Source organism: Puma concolor, chromosome C1 (assembly GCF_028749965.1).
Source record: "Puma concolor isolate L17-30 chromosome C1, mPumCon1.1.hap2, whole genome shotgun sequence".
NCBI classification, from domain to species: domain Eukaryota; kingdom Metazoa; phylum Chordata; class Mammalia; order Carnivora; family Felidae; genus Puma; species Puma concolor.
This window is the reverse complement of record NC_141674.1, coordinates 44,661,243-44,681,937: the sequence shown is the minus strand read 5'-3', so window position 1 is coordinate 44,681,937 and position 20,695 is coordinate 44,661,243. Positions and strand designations below refer to the sequence as shown.

At 46.6% G+C, this 20,695-nt stretch overlaps 1 protein-coding gene across 4 annotated transcripts in view; it reads left to right on the top strand.

Moving 5' to 3' along the window:
- USP24 (ubiquitin specific peptidase 24) overlaps positions 1-20,695 on the top strand; it is a 143,885-nt gene that overhangs the window by 113,327 nt on the left and 9,863 nt on the right. For 3 of the 4 annotated variants that reach the window (XM_086717077.1, XM_086717078.1, XM_086717076.1), the window contains 8 exons: positions 1,786-1,899; positions 6,746-6,842; positions 9,439-9,555; positions 10,227-10,319; positions 12,962-13,064; positions 14,839-14,960; positions 15,872-15,985; positions 17,874-17,939. In XM_086717077.1, coding sequence (XP_086573203.1) covers positions 1,786-1,899; positions 6,746-6,842; positions 9,439-9,555; positions 10,227-10,319; positions 12,962-13,064; positions 14,839-14,960; positions 15,872-15,985; positions 17,874-17,939 — 826 coding nt within the window. The other variant, XM_086717079.1, reaches the window with a different exon arrangement.

The window sequence follows — 20,695 nt, the reverse complement described above, 5'->3', positions numbered from 1 at the left end:
TGTTGTGACAGAAGGCACTCGTTAATTCAATTAAAACTGAATTTATAAATTCAAAGCATTGTGAAGGCACCTACCTAATATATTCAGTTAACTAAGACATGGTTCCTATCTTTAAGGAATTTCTAATCTCATAGGAAGGATAAATCAGAAGAAGCAAGGCATAAATGCTGTACGTCTTTGGGAACTGGACAAAGTCCTATCCAAATATGGGGATTGGGTAGGTGTTAAAGACATTGGCGTTCTCAGAGAATTTTGAAAGGCAAAAACAAACAGAGGGAATAATCTAGGTGAAAGGGGAAAACCTGAGTAACGGATAAGACTTGCCTGAAGAGCTATGAATGACTAGTGTTGTGCTCATACATGTAAGGACTCACTGGAAGTGAGGTCACCTGTGGGCTTTGAAGGAGCCCGTCAAGTGTCGTGAGTGCCACAGAGGGGAGCTGGGCCTTTGTTCACTGGGAAACCATGAAGGGTTTTTGAACAGGGGGCAGTATGCACAGAGGCACGCTAGATTTGGACCGGCATATTGTCCACCGTTGGTTTTTATCTTTAGCACCTGGAAGGTGCCCGACACATGGTAGGTGCTGGGTGAAGAGCTGTCTGTGAATAAATGGGTGAGAGGCGAAGAGTAAGTTACCCGCTGGCCGGAGGAGGTACCCGGAGCAGGGAGGGACTCGGGCGAGGAAGGCAGCTACAGTCGGAAGACCGGGACAGTTCTGTCTGTTCTCTCTCGCCGGTCCCGTGCACTTCTCCCACGTATGGGCAGGTTTTTTAGAAAGACTCTGCAATCAAAAAACACTGGAGAAGAAACAGATATAATGGCAACTTCATTTTCATGTGTAATTAAGATATATTAAATGATACTGATCTTTATTCTTCAATTGGAAAAGAAGGACTACTATGTTCCTTTCTTTTAATGTCTGGCATAGGACTAAGGAATTGCATTCCTTTTGTTTGTGAAGTTGGCTTGAGCTGTTGGTACGTCGGAGACTGTTTCCATTTTGTTTATTTTTTTTTTTTTAATTTTTTTTCAACGTTTATTTATTTTTTTTGGGAGAGAGAGAGACAGAGCATGAACGGGGGAGGGGCAGAGAGAGAGGGAGACACAGAATCGGAAACAGGCTCCAGGCCCCGAGCCATCAGCCCAGAGCCTGACGCGGGGCTCGAACTCACGGACCGCGAGATCGTGACCTGGCTGAAGTCGGACGCTCAACCGACTGCGCCACCCAGGCGCCCCTCCATTTTGTTTATATTTACCATTTTGGGACTGGAGAGAGTGGAGGGGTGTTACGTGAGGTCATGGGCAATTTAGTCATTATACCTCATTGTCTGCCCAAATGTTTTTCTTCCATAAAGCAGGATATTAATAATTATAGCAATGAAGTATAAAAATGTTGATGTAATAACCTATTTTGAAGGTGGGCATTTTGTGAATGTCGATCAGTGAAGCAAAACAAAATGCTGTAGGGCAGATGTTTTTCCCAATTAAAACTGTTTGAAGAAGATGCAAAAGATAAAAGTTAAACTCTAAGACTTAAGCTTCTTTACACATTTTTGTGGGGAGGAGGGACAGGGATAGGTGAATCACATCACAAATACCAAAAAATGCAAAGCACTGGCTTCTGGGGTGCATGAAGCCATGTTAGTCAGCGGTCATTGGGTATTCAACTTACCCTCTACCCAACCTCCCCCAAAAATAGGTTAACTAAAACCAGGGTGACACTCCGTGGGGTTATTTGCGGGGGTCGTACTCCTTACATCTCTGTCTTTGCTTTTTTTTTAAAGGGTTGATACTGAAGAATGGATTGCCACTATTGAAGCATTACTTTCCAAAAGTTTTGATGCTTGTCAGTGGCTCGTTGAATATTTTATTAGTTCTGAAGGACGAGAATTAATAAAGTAAGTGTCAAGATCTTTTAATTAATTAAAAGAAATCTGTGTCTCTTCTAGTGATTTAGAGCTGCAATGTCTTGTGACTATTTTTATTTCTACTTGAAATTGCTTTTCCGATTGGACTCAGTTTTGGACTTTTTTCCCTAGAAGCATGAGGAACTGTTCAGGTCACTCTAAAATCATTCTTTCGTAAAACCGTCTCTGATGGACTAGACTCAGACGAGTGTTCCATGAGCGCAAGGAAAGCATGTGTGCACATATCCACACGGTCACAGGCAAGCGTGGCCTGAACTCCTGCTGTGGCTCAGGAGATTCCAGAATATGCGTCCCCTCCCTCAGGGACTCACAGTCTGGTGGCAAGGTGGAGAGGTCAGCAATGCCCGGTTACTGCATAGCTTTACCACAGTATTAGACATCTAGCTACGTTTGGATTCTACTATTTTTTAAAAACTTACTACTAGTATAATACCTATGGTAGTACATTTACCTACATACCTGTAATAAAAAATAATTAGCTTTTTCTGGTGAAAAGTCTATATGCTCCAGTCACTCTGGATGTTTAGCCTGTACTCCCAGTCATCCTTGGGCCAGTTTCTCTTGTCCTTGGGGAATACAGTACTTATGCACAGGCTCTGTGATCTCAGTGTCCCTTGTCCCCAGTGGGCCCCTCCTTCATCTCCTCACCCCTCGTGCCTGCCATGCTAGCACACCCCACCTCCAGCTAAGGACCTTGCCTCGGACTTCACTGAGAATATACGAGTCACAAATGAGCAGGCCTCTATCCCCAGCACGTCGGAGCCTGTTCTCATCATCTTTTCTCCTGTTACTGTGGGGGAGTGTCCTGTCTCCTCTCAAAATGAATGTTTACATGAGCAAACCCTTTATCGGCTCTTACTCCTGCATCTTTACCTTCTAGAATTTTCTACAGAGTACTTCTGTCAGCATGCGGATATGCTCTGGTATCTCTCAGCTCGAACAGACAACAGAGAATTCAGAAATACAAGCTCGTTTCACAGGGAGCTCACAGTCTGGTGGCATATTAGCTGTGACCGAAACTCTTGATCCCATATTCCTTTCATCTCTAGGTCTGAGCTCCAGACACTCATTTGCCTACTTGATGTCTCCACTTCTTTCTCTAATCTACCTCATACAGCAACAAAAGTGGTTTTTTGAAACAAACTGGATCACATTACTTCTCTGCTTGAAAATTCTTCAGTGGATCCCTGTCAGACTCCTAATAAAATCCACAGCCTTTACGTAACCCGCAAGGCCTTGCATATGGTCTCACTTCAGTTTCCTCACACGGGTTTGTTGATTCCTTCGACATGCTCAGCTTACTTTCCTGCCTAAAGACCCTTGCACCTTTATTGCCTCTATCTGGGATGTTCCCCCATCCAGTCCTGCATCTTACCCTTGAGATGTCAGAGAAGCCATTCCCTTCGGATGACCCTGTCTAAAGCCAGTATACGATTGGTCTGCTCTGCTGTTGTACCTGTCTCCTCGCTAAACTCTGGCTTCTTGAGGGCAGATGTTAAGCGTGTTTGGTTCCCTACCGTACACAAAGAGCCTGGCACATAGTAAGCACTCCGCTGTTTGTGGGTGCGTGCATGCGTGTATGCACGTGCGCACATAACACGTGGAGAGAGAGCAAGTAACCATTCATGTGAAGTGTTATGTGTGCCTGGCCCTGTGGAGTTTGCACTGAGATGAACTTTCCCGTTTGTCCAGTGTAATTCCAAAGTCTCTTCCCAATAGTAAGAAGCTGAATATCCTAGAATCATCACATATTTGGTAGGAACATTGCAAATATTTAGTTTATTCCCTTATATCCAACCAGGCTTGCTCTGAAATATCTCCGGAGGAACTTGGTGACTCCTCTGGGAGGATGTGTGGTTTGTTAGTGTTCCTCACGGTCAAGAAGCCCAATGAATTACCTGATCTGAATTCTTCCTGAGAGAGTTTATTATATTTTTGTCTCTTTATCGCTGTCAATTTGTCACTGTCGGTTGCTGAATTTACATTTTGTAATTTTATAATTACTTCTTTAGAATTCTTAAGATAACCTGGGTTGCCACTGTTATAACTAAAATAACTGTCCGTGTGAAGGGCTGCCGTCTCTTAGGTCAGAGCTTCTCAGTGCTGTGCTTTGTTTTTTAGGCAATGGTCAAATGTCACTATAATAGTAAAAATCTGAAGCTGTGGTAAACATTGCTAGAAAATCGAGCTCTATTAAAAATTGATCCAAATTAAAACTACTAAACGAAGAATATTTTACATCTTCTAAAAAGGTTTTGTTGTAGAAGCACTTAAACATACAGAAAGTAGCCACAATGAGAGCCCTGTCCTGTGCCGCTTCCCGGGCCCGGTTCCCAGCACTTTGCCCATCTCGTTGCCCACCCTGTTGCCCACCCCCCCACCCCCCCCGGCGCCCACCACTCACTCACAGGCCTCCTTTTTTCCCGCAAGTATTTTAAAGTCAGTCTCAGACATCATATAATTTCATTATAAATTTTTCAGCATGGGTCTCTAAAAGGTAGTTTTTTAAAAAAAAAATAAGCACTTTACCATTATCACACTAAACAAAAATACTTTTCTTTTTTTTAAACATTTATTACTGAGAGACAGAGAGAGACAGAGCACGAGCAGGGGAGGGGCAGAGAGAGAGGGAGACACAGAATCTGAAGCAGGCTCCAGGCTCCGAGCTGCCGGCACAGAGCCCGACGCGGGGCTTGAACTCACGGACCATGAGATCATGACCTGAGCCGAAGTCGGACGCTTAACCAACTGAGCCACCCAGACGCCCTCAAAAATACTTCTTTTATATCCTCCTAAATCCAGTCCATATTCAGATTTCCACAGGCATCTCAAAAAGTTTACTCTTCCACTGAGTTTATACAAATCAGGATCCACACAAGCTCCACACACTGCATTTAGTTTATACATCTGTTAAGACTCTTTTAATCTATAATTGTTCTTTTCCCCCCACCACCTCCTTTTTTGTCATGCCATCTTTTTGAGGGGCACACTGGCCATTTGCCCTATAGAAGTCCCCACATTCTGGATTCGTCTGCATTCTCATAGTGCCTCCTGGTGTCTACGATAGGAAATGTGGAGTGACCCCTGGAGACAGGCTTTCCAGAAGAATTATACCCGAATCTGACAAAGCCTCTAGAGCTGAACATTATAGGCACACTTGTTATCTCTAACTTTCTTGTGGCTGCCACTTAAAGTCTTAGTGCATTTGGAACACAGCCTTTTCAGTCTGGTGCACATTAGGTAGCTCCTGGGCAGCACTAGCAGTTACGGGGAATAAGCAGCAGAGTGACCACAGAGAGCTCCGCTCTGATCTCTCTCTGGGGAAAGAAGGCAGGCTCTCCACCCCTGAAAGGGGAGGAAGGAAATACCATTGCTGCACGCAAACAGGGACCAGAGCAGCGTTCTGCTGGCACCTGGAGGACGTGGTCATCAACATTCGGCTGTATTTAAACCTCTCATGTGGAATAATGCGGACTTTCTGTGAAGAAATATTAGAAAAGACGGGGCGCCTGGGTGGCTCAGTCCGTTGAGCATCCGACTTCGGCTCAGGTCATGATCTCACGGTCCGTGAGTTCGAGCCTGCGTCGGGCTCTGGGCTGACCGCTCAGAGCCTGGAGCCTGTTTCCGATTCTGTGTCTCCCTTTTTCTCTCCTCCCCCGCTCATGCTCTGTCTCTTCTCAAAAAAAATAAATAAATGTTAAAAAATAGGGGCGCCTGGGTGGCTCAGTCGGTTGGGCGACCGACTTCGGCTCAGGTCACGATCTCGCGGTCCGTGAGTTCGAGCCCCACGTCGGGCTCTGGGCTGACAGCTCGGAGCCTGGAGCCTGCTTTGGATTCTGTGTCTCCCTCTCTCTGACCCTCCCCCGTTCATGCTCTGTCTCTCTCTGTCCCAAAAATAAATAAACGTTAAAAAATAAATAAATAAATAAATAAATAAATAAATAAATAAATAAATAAATAAATAAATATAAAAAGAAATGTTAGAAAAGATAGACGGGTTTTCACTTTGCTGATTACAGAATGAGTTGTCACACGGGAGTGCGTGTATGAAGCAGAACACAAAGCGTGGCTGGAGAAGCACACTCCAGGGCATTCCCACCCCCCTCAGCCCCGAGAGCAGCGCCCCTGCCTCTGAGGCCGCCGTGCCACCATTCCACGCGTGTAAAGGATTGAATTAGGTTGTGCACTTGCGGGGCACGGTGCAGTAGCTGACCGTACCACCAAGAGTGCTGAGACGGCGGAGGCGTGTAACAGACCTTGACTGCTGCGGTCATCACCTCCATCCCCATCACGGAGGGAGAAAGGAGGGAAGCACCACCGCTTGTTTAGGGGTTGGGTCATAAGGCTTGGGGAGAAGAGAGGAAAGGAAGGAGATAGAAATCCTGACGTACTGGTGGAGGAGGAGGGGCGGTCTTGACTGTGAACTTTATTACGGTACTCTGAGAAATTCAAGGGATGCCCCAGGGAGAACCCCTTAGCCAACGGAATTTATAAAATTTTAGGTCCTTTGCTTTCGTATCTCTTTATGTCCATTTATCTCGTTATGCCGTTACATTTATACAAATACTCATTCCAGGAGAAGGGGGGAAGAAGGGGGAGAATCTACTTTCAGCGCCCAGGGGTCTGGTTTTCCTATTTGGCCTCCTTCCCCCTGCACAGTGGCCTGAGACAGTGTCCCAAAGCTCTCAGGAGCCTTGACCCGAGAGCTTGGAGGGATTTTGTTTCTCGGACGGTAGGTGGGCCGGGCGTTGGGAAGGTGAAGTTCTAGAAGTTCCTTCTGCCTTCTCAGCACGCACCTTTTCTCCGTGTGTTTTAGGATTTTCTTGCTGGAGTGCAGCGTGCGAGAAGTACGAGTTGCCGTGGCCACCGTTCTGGAGAAAACCCTAGACAGTGCCTTGTTTTATCAGGATAAGGTCGGTCTCATTTCTTAAACGTTACGTCTACTTTCTGTTTCTACCAAGTGTCTTAAATTGCACTTAACAAGAAAGAGAGCCCAGGGTTGGAGTCTGGTAATTCTGCCTTAGAGAATGCACCTCCCGCAGTCTGCCTTTCTGATAAATGCCAGGGTAGAAGGCACACTGTCCTTGCCTCCTCGTACCCCAGAAGTCAGGATAGGCTAGGAATTTGGGTCTGCTCTGGTCTGCTTCAGGCTTTTCTCTCTAGAGCACTCCTTTTTCAGAGTCTTCGCTCAAGACTCTGTTCAGTTTCACTGAACTGAGACTAACCTGAGTCTTGAGACTCTAGTCTAGACCCACAGACGTTTTGAGCCGCACTTGGCTTTGTCTCTTTCCTAACAAGCTGTTTCCATGATCCAAACCTGCGGTTGGCGGCCAAACCAAATAGTGCCGTCCGTCTAGGAAGCAGCAGCAGCCAAGATGGTTTCTTCATTGGTCTCCATTACTCCTAATCTTTGCTCCTGTTCTTCTGGATTTCTTCTTCCTGATTGTGTTTCTGCAACATATTTTCTGGTTCACAGTTCCACACGTGCTAAACTAAACCGTGGTATTTAGGACTGTCCTCAAATTTCAGATATCCCCCTAAGTTTTAAGTCTTAGGGAAATAAATGATGTATACTGTAAGTCTGATTATTATTCAATCTGTTATTAAGTCCTAGCAAATATAGCACTTCTTCCCAAGTTTGCTGTTTCAAACAGCTGACACCACATGGAAAACTTTGAAAAATGTTGTTTTCAGATCTGATTGGCTCCTTATAGACATTGGCTGGAGGCAATGTGTCTCAATGAATTAAATGCAAATTCTAGGAGTTGCTGCTTCAGATTTCGACGTTGGCTTTGCTGTTCCACCTTGAGCAAGTCCTTTTGTTTTTATTGTTTTTATTTAAAAAAATTGTTTTTGAGTTTATTTATTTTGAGAGAAAGAGTGCAAGTGGGGAAGGGGCAGAGAGAGAGAAAGAGAGAGAGAGAGAATCCCAAACAGGCTCTACAGTGTCAGCTCGGAGCCCGATGTGGGGCTCGAACCCACAAACCACGAGATCATGACCTGAGCTGAAGTCACTTAACCGACTGAGCCACCCAGGTGCCCCCCAAGTCCTTGAAGAAAGATGCTAATCCAGTTACAGTACTTAGCTCCTTCAACATTGCCTGACCCGAAGTTCACCGTTAGACCAGACAACCTAAGGAGCTTTGCTCAGCCCAGAGTGAACAAGGAGGTCAAATAGGCCCTTTAGGGAAGACCTAGAAGAAGACCATGGCTCAATTCCAGGAATTCCAAGGAAGCTAAGGTTTACTCTAAGGCACTGGTTTTCAGTCAGCTTAAACAGCAGGACCATTTTTCAGACCTCACCTTACCTGGATGCAGAGTATATAACATCAGTCATTGGGAGCCGCTTAGGACAGTTCGAATACCATTGCTCTGAAATACCCTCACGGAGCTCTTCTGCGATACTTAATGTAAGGGCCTTCTCGCTGTCCTCCTTCCTCCCGTGTACCAACCCAAACAGAGGATAAACGCAAAATTAGTGCAGTCTCCCTCCAGATGGGGTCAGGCTATGGCGTAGTAAGTAGTCCACCAACCTCTAGAGGCAGGACTACAGGTGGTAGAAAGGGAAGGGAGCGGTGGAGGACGTAAGCACAGAAGCCATTGCCTCGGTGAATTCTGTTTGACACCCAGCTGATGTATTTTATGCGTATTTCCCCCCCATAACGGAAATGGTGCCTCTGGCCACCCACCTTATAATGTAAAGTACTTTGAAAACGAAGTGCTATATCAATGGTAGGTTTTACTGTATTTATGGCGAGTGTGACAGGATGGGTGGGAATATTTCAGAAGCCTGTGAACACCATCTTCAGGGGAGAGGAGCTAACAGGAGTAGTGAGCTGGTCTTAATTCTCCAGTCACAGATGGATTTCTAGGGACTTGTCCAAAACCAGTTGGGGTGGGAGGGAAAGAAGAAGCAATGTGATTACCAAAATGGTTTCTAAACAAATAAAATGTTTTTCAAAGCTTTCCATGAGGCGTCCGCGGGCTCTCAAGTAAGTTCACAGTTGAGTTGATATTACCGTTGTCATTCTGTCAGGCTGTTGCTCTCCATTTGCTCCATTGGCTTGATTTCTGGCCCCTATGCCTGTGTCTGTGTTTTTTATTCTTTGCATCTGTGATTATGTGAAGACGTAGCATAGTGGAGGGAGGGATTCAGAAATGTTTCCTCTTAAACCTCCCCTCCCCACTTTTCTTTTAAGAGACAGAGAGAAATTGGCTCTGCAAAAAATGTGACCATTAGGCCAATGAGTCCTGCCCTTGAATCTTCAATCGAGAAAACAAAACTAGGCTTTCCTCCTAATTGTTTCTGCAGCACCAGTCTTTCTCCCTGGAGGATAAAAGTGATGATCCGTTTTTGCTCTCCAAAGCATAAATCCATCTGAATCTGAGACTGGATTGTATCAATCAGACTTCCTTTTGTTCTTGCGGTGATTTACTTCGGATTAATTCCATTACAAACGTCTGTCTTCTATTCTTTTTCTTTACGTGATTTCGTCTTTCCTCAACCAGTTAAAAAGCCTTCATCAGTTACTGGAGGTCCTACTTGCTCTGTTGGATAAGGATGTCCCAGAAAACTGTAAAAACTGTGCTCAGTACTTTTTCCTATTCAACACTTTTGTACAAAAGGTAAGTGATTTTTTTTTTCTTCTAATATCTTTTCCTTATTTAGCAGATTTTTAGTCTCAAGGGACTTTTTATACATGGGAAAAATTTAAACGGGTCAATATTGGATCTAAATGTAGGGTTTTATGAGCGTTGCTTCTTAAAAATCTTTATTTGTGGATTCTGTTACTTGCCAGAATTCTGATACAGGTAGATACAGTTACTCGTTGATAGCAGGGGGTCTGCTTGAAAACTAGTGCCTCCTCGCATGTCTGGCAGCCATTGTGAAGCAACGTGAAGTTGTTGAAACTCAGGAGGTTTTTAAATTACATTTTTAACCATATTTTCTGTATGTAAATCATGGCATTTAAAAACTTACCCCCGGGGCGCCTGGGTGGCTCAGTCGGTTAAGCGTCCGACCTCGGCTCAGCTCTTGATCTCACGGTTTGTGAGTTCGAGACCCGCGTCGGGCTCTGTGCTGACAGCTCGGAGCCTGGAGCCTGCTTCGGATTCTGTGTCTCTGTCTCTCTTTGCGCCTCCCCTGCTCATGCTCTCTCTCTCAAAAATAAGTAAATGTTAAAAACAAAAAACAAAAACCTTACTGACCCCTTAAAACTTCTTGTTTAACTGTGTTTTTAATACAGATTTTTATCTGGAGAGATGTATAACTTGTCATTCTTGATATCTTGTGACAGCAAGGTATTCGGGCTGGGGATCTTCTTCTGAGGCACTCAGCTCTGCGACACATGACCAGCTTTCTCCTCGGGGCCAACCGGCAAAACAATCAGGTAACGCCCTCTACTTTGTGGCCCAGTGCAATGGCCACCACAGCGAGTCATGTCAGGCCACAGAGCTACAGCATTGTGGGGCAGAGATTCAGACCCAGCTCTGCTTTCCCTGCTGTGTAACGCATCATGTAGGAGCGCGTTCCTTTCTCTGTGAGAGGACACAGACTTGCGGGCCAAGACAACTTGTCACCACGTTGTCTCTCTTTGTAGGTGATGAATATATTTTTCATTTCATAAGAGTCCAGATACTAGCACTATGTAGCCTTTAAAATTCTTTGGAGTTCACTTGTTTTTACGGCCTCCTCAAAGATAATAGTCTCCTCATAGATAATTAGTCTGATAATAACTCATGGAGATGACTAACTAGAATATCCGTCAAAAAGTGTCCTAGGAGGAGAGATGGGCTCTGCCCGGGGGTTTCAAAAGCCTTTAAGAAACAGTGGCATTGGGACCTCCGCTTGCCACCTGGGACTGTGAGCAAGGCCGTTCTGGTGGAGGTTGTAAGTGGGGTGCTGGTCACAAGGGCAGAGTTCAAACGGGAAGTTGAATGGTGATGCACTGAGTGATGCTGTGGATATAATGCTCACGGACAATGAAAGGGAAGTTGCGATAAGTCAGGCTAGTTCCAGCAAAAGAGGACTCTCCTGGGGCACCTGGGTAGCTCAGTCGGTTGAGTGTCCGACTCTGGCTCAGGTCATGAGCTCTCTCGGTCCGTGAGTTCAAGCCCCGCGTCGGGCTCCGTGCTGACAGCTCGAAGCCTGGAGCCTGCTTTGGATTCTGTGTCTCGCTCTCTGTTCCTCCCCCACTCACACTCTGTCTCTCAAAAATGAATAAATATTAAAAAAAAAAAAATTAGGGGTGCCTGGGTGGCGTAGTCTTAAGCGTCCGACTTCAGCCAGGTCACGATCTCGCGGTCTGGGAGTTCGAGCCCCGCGTCAGGCTCTGGGCTGATGGCTCAGAGCCTGGAGCCTGTTTCCGATTCTGTGTCTCCCTCTCTCTCTGCCCCTCCCCCGTTCATGCTCTGTCTCTCTCTGTCCCAAAAATAAATAAACGTTGAAAAAAAAAATTTAAAAAAAAAAGAGGACTCTTCTGTGTGGAGTCTCTATATTGCTGTGTTTCTCCCATTATTGTATTTCTTCTGTTTGATAGACTTAACTGTGAAACATGTGAACGTGCACTCACGATGAACACTAGTTACGGAACGTTTATTACGTGCCAGGCACACTAGTTACTTTACACACTGTATCTCTGATACGGGTCAGTAAAATAAGCATTCCCCTCCCCGCCCCCCATTCTCAAGCAAGAATCGAAGCTCAGAGAACGTCAGCGAGTCATGTCAGGCCACAGAGCTACAGCGCTGTGGGGCAGAGGTTCAGACCCAGCTCTGCTTTCCCTGCTGTGTAACGCATCACGTAGGAGCGCGTTCCTTTCTCTGTGAGAGGACGCAGACTTGCGGGCCAGGCCTCCTCTCGGCCGCCTGATGTGCCGCCAGTTGCTCTCTCCAGTATCCAAAACGAGTGCTGCCTCCACAGCGTGTTCCGTGGGCTGATATCATGTTGAAATTTACAGTGGCTTGTTCTACTTCGCGCTGCATCCTCTCAGACTCCACTGACCCTGACGATTAATTGATACTGACTGTGATTTAAATAAGGTTTAATTTAATCAATAGTGTTACAGAATTCGTATTGTTTTGCTTCTATGGAGCACATATAATATTGAAAACGTTTTTTTTTTTTTTTCTGGTTTTCATTCCTGTATTTTTTTTTTTTTTTTTTAATCTCCATCCAAGTGCGTTAGCATATAGTGCAATAATGATTTCAGGGGTAGATTCCAGTGCCTCATCCCTCACGTATAACACCCAGTGCTCATCCCAGGGTCTTCCTTCAGGCCCCTTACCCATTTAGCCCATCCCCTCACCCCCAGCCCCTCCAGGAAAACATTTTCTCTTTTAGTGTTTCATGTGACCCTCACAACCACGAAGCGGACGGGTATGTTGTCTCTGCTGTTCCACAAAGAGGCCAGGTGCCGTTACAGCAGAGAACTTGCCCCCGTCCAGCAAGCGCGGTGGATGGCACAGGAGGGCCATGGGTCCGGCTCTCCAGCCTCCCGGGTTTTCCCCATCAAACTCAGGTGTAGGAAAATTACCCGGCACTCGAGAAGCGTGCAGTACCTGACTTCACGACGTAAATGGAACTGTTTCAGAGCACAGTATGTCTACAGGAGAAAGAAATACAGGCTGGCTTAAAACCCATGACTTTTTTTTTTTTTTTTTAATTTTTTTTTTTTCAACATTTATTTATTTTTGGGACAGAGAGAGACAGAGCATGAACAGGGGAGGGGCAGAGAGAGAGGGAGACACAGAATCGGAAACAGGCTCCAGGCTCTGAGCCATCAGCCCAGAGCCCGACGCGGGGCTCGAACTCACGGACCGCGAGATCGCGACCTGGCTGAAGTCGGACGCTTAACCGACTGCGCCACCCAGGCGCCCCAACCCATGACTTTTTTTATGCTTTGACTTCTTCCGTCAGACACGGAGAAAGACTTGTGGTTCAAAACATCATGAACCAGCCTGTCCTTTCCCTTCTTTTTCATGGTACTTCTAACCCACACAGTGACGCTCAGTCTGTTTTCACTGTCGACAGATACGTCGGTGGAGTTCAGCACAAGCACGAGAATTTGGGAATCTTCACAATATAGTGGCGTTACTTGTTTTGCATTCAGATGTCTCTTCCCAAAGGAACGTTGGTGAGCTTTAATATATCCTTGATACAGCAGAAGAAAGAAGGCAGAGTGAATTTGTCAGTAATGCACTGAGACTAATAATGTTAGCAATTAAATGAATATTATTCTCGTTTGGCTATTTGATATTTGAGGAACACTTAAATTTTTTTGTTTTAATGCATGTTAAATTTCACCTTATTACTTTGTCACAAGAGAAAGTCATTTATTTGGTGGGGAGGGGTATACAAATATTTTTTAGGGGCGCCTGGGTGGCGCAGTCGGTTAAGCGTCCGACTTCAGCCAGGTCACGATCTCGCGGTCCGTGAGTTCGAGCCCCGCGTCAGGCTCTGGGCTGATGGCTCAGAGCCTGGAGCCTGCTTCTGATTCTGTGTCTCCCTCTCTCTCTGCCCCTCCCCCGTTCATGCTCTGTCTCTCTCTGTCCCAAAAATAAATAAACGTTGAAAAAAAAAATTTAAAAAATACTCTAGGATTAGAGGCTAATTCAGAGTTCACTCATTACATTCATTACTATAATTGGCCCAGCTAATCTAGTGGGGAAAATAACCAAGTGTGGGTTGCAGTCTCCTAGCTGTGTGAACTTGACCTTTCTGATCCTAGATACAAAATGGAAATATTAAAAGCATAACTCCCCAGGTATAATGAGGATTAATGAGATAAAATGTTAAAGTACTTTGTAAAACCGAAGACGATTCAGATGAGAATTATGTCGTGGACATGTGTTTGGATATAAGAGGCAACAGTTGGTACCTTTCCCGCTTTGTCCCCCAGAACCACTAGTCTGTCCTCATTTAGCACAGCTGAGACACAAGTCGCCTCTGTGCATAATCCAGTGTCCTAAACTGTGTGTGCACCACGTTTTTATACTGTGCCCGGGCCTTGTCAGGACAGCACCAACAGCAGTGACGATAGTAATACAAGAGGGCAGCTGGAAAGTATTCAGTGTTTTCTGTGTGCTGTGTGCTCTGTCCGTGTGAAATCCCCTCAGCAAACCTGTGAGGGATAGTCCCCTTTCACAGACGGGGAACCAGAGCACGGGCAGGCCTCGGAGCTTACACAGGCCTCAGCTGGGAAGTGGCACAGGGGTGGGTATGTGAGCGCAAGCCTCTGATCACCAGCAGGTGTAGTAGGCGTCCCTGTCATCTGACCAGGAAGATCTGATAGAAGTCCCGGGCATCACCCTGATCTGGAAATGCTTCCTGACTCCGGAGGACCACTGGGGAGCGCTCAGATGGTTGTGGGGTGGTTTATTTCCTTTACTCTGACTCATACACCTAAAAAGACAAGGCTGCCTAATCTGTGAGCTCAGACAGGTTTGTAAAAGAAAGTCAGAGTGTGAGTCCTTGTTTTCTAGCACGTGGGGCAACTCACCCCTTCCACGTGGGGTGATTCTGCTTAGCATCGGTGGTGGTGGCCATTATTAGAGGGCACTTGTTTGAGCAACTAATGTCTCGTCCAGTGTCCCTTCAGAGGGCATTTGAGCATTTTGTTTCATATACCATTTACATTTTACTTCTTTGAAAGATTGTCTTGGGTGGGATCACTAGGAGTCTGGAGATGTAAGTAGTCGCTCTGACAACTTAGGCACGCGCTGTGAGAAGTAGGTAAACATTTTGTCCTATCTGCATGCCCGGCTTCCCCACCAGACTGTGAGGGAACAGGCTGTAAGTACTGAGCAGTTGTGTATATGAATCTCAAGAGCATCGCTTCACCTTGTAGATTGTCTGCCTTGTAAGATAACATCAAGTGAGATGGGTTTGCTTTTTTTGGTCCCCTAAAGCTCCTGGTGTATTTAAACAACGGCCACCTATTAGCATCGCCCCCTCCAGCCCTCTGCTGCCCCTCCATGAGGAAGTAGAAGCCTTGCTGTTCTTGTCTGAAGGGAAGCCTTACCTGTTAGAGGTAAGTTCTTGATCTTCTGGAACCATTTTCTTTTTCATTATTTTCTCTTTGCGGAAACATGCCCTTTGTGATATTTTGCATGTCGCTCCGACGAAGGAGAGTACTGTTAAGAGAAGAAAAGATTCTTTCAAATCAATTTTTCTTCCTGGGTATATTTCAGAAAGAAATGATCCGCTGAAGAAAATTTTTATCAGTCCTCTCTGCAAGCGAGGACTGGACCTCCGGGTCCAGCCCAGCTAATTTCCCCTCTGCCCCGCCCGGCTCTCAGGAGGAAGTGAACGACGCCATCAGTTACTCAGTTTATTATCTAAAGGTTTTGTTCCCAGTCTTCTGTGTGGGGGACTACATACGGCTCTGGAGCACACGCTTTTGGTAAATCTCAGGACTGTGGGAGTGGGCTGCTCCCAGCCCTTCATCGTGTCACACGCTGTGTGGCCGACCTGCAGCTGGCGTCCTTCCCCTTCCGCCCAGAGCTACCTACTGCTAAGAATTTAATCTGCCAGACCCTCTTCCAAAACTTGATTTACATGTATAAATCTGTGAGCCGTGTATCATACTGGTGGTTTAATCATGTCAACAGTGCTGTACTCTGTATCTTTTGGTTTCTTTAGCTTAACATTGTTTACTTTAGGGATCTGTCAGTGACTCTCTTAATTTAGTGATGGCGGTGGTGGTGCATTTGGGGCATTTATCTTTGAATATCCGATGGACGCGACTCCCCTGGGGAAAGAAGGTGTGCACATTTGCACAGATTTTTTTTCCAGACCGACTTAGGCCTCTGGCAGTTAAGAAAGCCTGTTGTGAGGTGGTGTTGAAGAGCTTGACCCTGAGTATGTCTGTAAGTCAGAAACAACATATCGACAACTAACCCTGCCCTGAGAAAGTTCCCTCCTTTCATACCCTCCCGCTAGGTGATGTTTGCTTTACGAGAGCTGACGGGCTCGCTCCTGGCGCTCATCGAGATGGTCGTGTACTGCTGCTTCTGTAATGAGCACTTCTCCTTCACCATGCTGCACTTCATTAAGGTAGGGTCTCCGCGAGAGAGCCGGCGCGGGCTGGGGGCCTGCCGCCGAGACTGTAGGGAAGGGCGCCTTTGCTCCCAGGAAAGATGCCGCTTTCAGCGACTTAGTTGCTGTTTCTAATCAGAAACATACTGTAGGCCCCTTTTTAAAAACTAAAGACTAAAAAGAACCCAGAGTCTTTCCATTCACTGATAATCACCACAAACCTTCTCTTAGGTTTCCCTTTTATTTTCTGTGCGTGTATTTTACCGTAATTGGAATTTTACCAAGTCTTTACGACTTTGTGTCCTTTTTTCACCTGATGTTATAAGTATTTTCCCACGTTATGAAGTTACCTTCAAGGCCCTTTCATCCTCTCGTCTACCATCATTTACTTAGCCATTCCCTTCCTGGCGATGCACGTTTGCCTTGGGCTCAGTTGTTAAGTACTTAGAATGTACTTCATAGTTAATCATATGCAGTGGTGACCGTTACTGTGTAAGATGGGTTTCCAATTCCAGGTCCTTTTCACCAGGCAACATTTTAAAAATCAAAAGTAGGTTTTCTTGCCTCCTGAAGAAGTGACGTAACTCATTAGGAAGCTCTGATCGGTACTGGACTCTTCCAGACGTTGCACTTAACTGGGCACCACGTGCTGTTCCAGCCATTTACACATGGAACTCTCAAGTGGTCCTATGATGTAAATACTACAACTGTTACCATTTTACAGTTGAGGAAACTGAGGCACAGAGTAAGTAACTTGCCCGGTGTCCCGTAGCTAGTAAGTGGCAAAGTGGGAATCTGAACGTCGGCAGTCGGGCTCCAGGGCTGTGCTCTCAGCCATAGTGCGTACTGCCTTTCTGGGAATTACTAGAAAAACCTTGAAGCCAGCACATATTTTTCTTAGTTTTTAATCTTGAAATTTTTTAATTATACGGATAATGCACGCCTGCGTTTTCTTTGTGAAAAATTAAGACATGTGATAAGGCCAAAGTCCACCAAGCAACTGTGTCCCCTCTCCATCCTACCTCAGGGATCAGTCCCGTCCCCTTCGCTGTGTCCTTTCAGGCCTCTTTATGTGAATCGTTACCATATATATTGGTTTCTGCTCACAGAATCTCGGCCACCCCTTCTTACCTTCTTATCTGCACCAGGATTTGTAACAGTGACACCTGTAGGGTTAAGAAGTGGCAGGGGAGCGGTGGATTGTGTGTTCAGACTGTTCCCAAAATGTGTTTGCCCTGAGCCTTTTCTGTGGAGACCTGTGTCAGAGGTGATTGAGTTCCTCTTACCCTTTACTAATTATACGGCCTCAGGCAGTTTCCTCCTCTGTTAAGTGGGAGGGAAGTATGACTTAACAGAGTGTGACACACGGAATGCCCCCTCAGTACCGGACCTGGCACCTTGAAGGGCAGTGTTGTAACGCAATGTCCTTCCCCACGGTCCACATGCGTGAGGCCGGTAAGGCGCCCAGCGGAGCGTGAGTTTTACGAACCGTGATCCCTTCACCTAAGTGTGCCTTGGCGAGTTTTCTATTCCGTAAGCTGACCTTTCTCACATATATCACTCATAGCATCCTTACCCCAGAGCGTGTGTTCTGGAAAACAGAGTAGGTTATGTGTGAATGAAATAGAAACAGAAATTTGGGCCTGTTTGCTTAAAATTCTCTTTTCCTCTCTGCCTTTCTTCCTCTGTCCTTCCTAATTGCGTAGTGCGGTATCCTAGTCTCGCAGTGTTACAGTCCGTAGAGACTGCTTTAGTCCCAGGCTTAGCCCAGAGAGGACAGCTGGCCCAGGGTCGAGCCGACAGTGGTGGATTTAGAACTGGAGTCCAGCCCTGTTGCTTTTGCCACTCTGAAGAGCTTTCCACTGAAGACTCACTGGAATTTTTGTGCTTCTAAAAAATTTTTCAGAACCAACTAGAAACGGCTCCACCCCATGAGTTGAAGAACACGTTCCAGCTCCTCCATGAGATACTGGTAAGTGAAGAACGTTCTGATTCTCCTGTGCTGTTCACTAGGGTTACCAGTCAGGGCGCTTGGGTGGCTCCATCGGTTGTCCGTCCAACTCTTGATTTCAGCTCAGGTCGTGGTCTCAACGGTTGTGAGATCGAGCCCCGTGTCAGGTTCTGCGCTGAGTGTGGAATCTGCCTAAGATACTCTCTCTCACAGGACGCCTGGGTGGCTCAGTCAGTTGGGCATCTGACTTCGTCGGCTCAGGTCGTGATCTCACGGTCCGTGAATTCGAGCCCCACATCGGGCTCTGTGCTGACAGCTCAGAGCCTGCAGCCTGCTTCAGATCCTGTGTCTCCCTCTCTCTCTGCCCCTCCCCTGCTCAAGCTCTCTCTCTGTCTCTCTCAAAAATAAATAAACGTTAAAAAAAATTTTTTTTTAAAGATTCTCTCTCTCTCTCTCCCCCTGCTCCTCTCTCCCTCCCTGCCTCCCTCCTCTCCCTCCTTCCTCCACTCACACTCTCTTTCTAAAATTAAAAAAAAGAAAATAGCTTGTTCTAGTCAGCTTGTGTTTGCAAACAGAATGTTCGTGTCCTTGTATCGTCTTGTACTCGCTTGGCCCGCACTTAGTGGGTCCTCTTTACCGCAGTCATGTTTCTGTCATTACTGACTGCGAGGCTAGTGGTAAGGAAACTACTTCGTGGGAACTCACAGTGGAGCGAGGGAGCCCGCCAAGTATAGGCAGTGACAGTGCAGAGAGCAAGGAAGTGGTGGCCGGGGGACTGTGCCGAGCACAGATGCCGTCTCCTTCAGACCTCAGGATAACCGTCACGTAAATTGCTGCTCTACAGTTCATTCACATCTAAGACCCCGCTGATTGCCCACATGCTACTAAAATTCCTGCTTACAAGCCACGAAACGGGAATGTAATCCACCGTAGGATGCATTCCAATTCTGGATACGGAGGAGAGGCAGGGGAGAACTCAGCTGTAAGCAGTGAAGTCCATTATTGGTAGAAACTGCACCTCAGTGATGTGGAGGGATTTGCCCAAGGCCACCCTTGAATGGAAGGGACAGAGTCAGGATCTGAGCCAGGCGACTGGCCCCAGAGCCTGTGCTCTCCACCAGCTCGTTTGCAGGGCCCGTAAGGAAGTGGCGTCAGCAGGAGGAGAGGGAATGGAGTAGGGCTTGGGGAACAAAGCCCAGACCAAATCGTGAAAGGCTCTGGGTACCAACGCACGTGGGCTTTTTTTCCTGTAGGCCTGTGGTTGCACACTGGTAGCCAGGTTCTGCCTATATGCCTATTGTATTTGACCCAGAGTTGTTTTGTTTTGTCATTTCTGGGTTCTGGCCTGTCTTGACAAACCAGGTCATGTGACACACTGGCCCCATTTCCTGGATGCCCCAGTCACCCAGAGCAGTTAGCAGCTTGCCCCGCTCAGATGAGGCACATGCTGTCCAGTGCCCCTCTGTCCTCACTGCTCCTTATTGTCATTCCTAGCCCTCTTGGTTCATTTCCTGCTGTCCTGGCCTGTGTAGACATTTCACTTTGCAACCCCTGCCATCACTGTTGGGCGCCATGGGAAGGCTTTAACAGGGGAGTGATGGGACCTGACTTAGGTCTTAGAAAGGTTCCCCTGGCACTTGTTTTTTTTTTTTTTTTTTTTCAACGTTTATTTATTTTTGGGACAGAGAGAGACAGAGCATGAACGGGGGAGGGGCAGAGAGAGAGGGAGACACAGAATCGGAAACAGGCTCCAGGCTCTGAGCCATCAGCCCAGAGCCCGACGTGGGGCTCGAACTCACGGACCGCGAGATCGTGACCTGGCTGAAGTCGGACGCTTAACCGACTGCGCCACCCAGGCGCCCCCTGGCACTTGTTTTGAAGGACTGACCGAAGAAGGAAGCAGGGTTGGAACTGGAAAACCACACGGGCATGTGTGGCAGTAACCTGAGTGTGAAATAACAAGGTCCGAATGGCAGAGAGACAGGGTAGAGGCAGCAAGGAACAGGTCTCGACGTGTTTGGTGGGAGAGGCAATCAGTAGACCTTGACGACTGGTTGTGGGCCGGCAAGAGCCTAGCCCAGGGCTCGCTAAGCAGATGCAGAGTCCGGGTTTCTGGTAGGTCCCTGAGACTTAGCTTAGGCCTTGGCACAGGGTGGGCATTCAGTAAACATTTCTGAATAAGGAAAGACACCATGGATACCACTTATAAAAAGCCTATCTCTCTGGTCGTTTACTTCCTTTTTAGTCCTAGCACTTTTACAAAACACAGAAGATTGTTGCCCCTCAGGAGAAGGACAGTGTATTGTTGGTCTGTTCAGCAGCAAACCACTTGGCCTACTACCTGTGCATAGTTCAACGCCAGACACAAGAAGGACAGCCACAAGCAGGACACAGATCCAGCCCTTTGCAGCTTGGCATAAACCTCCATGCAGCGTGGAGAGACTGTATTGTAGCAAAACTTTCACGTGGTTTTGACAGACAGCTTAGACCCTAAACCTCTTATCCTTGGGATCGTGCAATACACGTCCTTAGAGCCCGCTAGGTTACTATTGACAGCTGTGGATATAGTTGGTAAGAACACATGGACAGGAAGTGAATGGATCTGCAACTCTTCCTGAACTTTTTCATCTTTAGTTTAAAATTTAAGGGGCGCCTGGCTGACTCATTCAGTAGAGCATGTGACTCGATCTTGAGGTCTCAAGAGTCTGAGCCCCATGTTGGGGACTAGGTTGTACTTTAAATAAACAAATAAAATAAAATTTAAGATACTGTTGAGA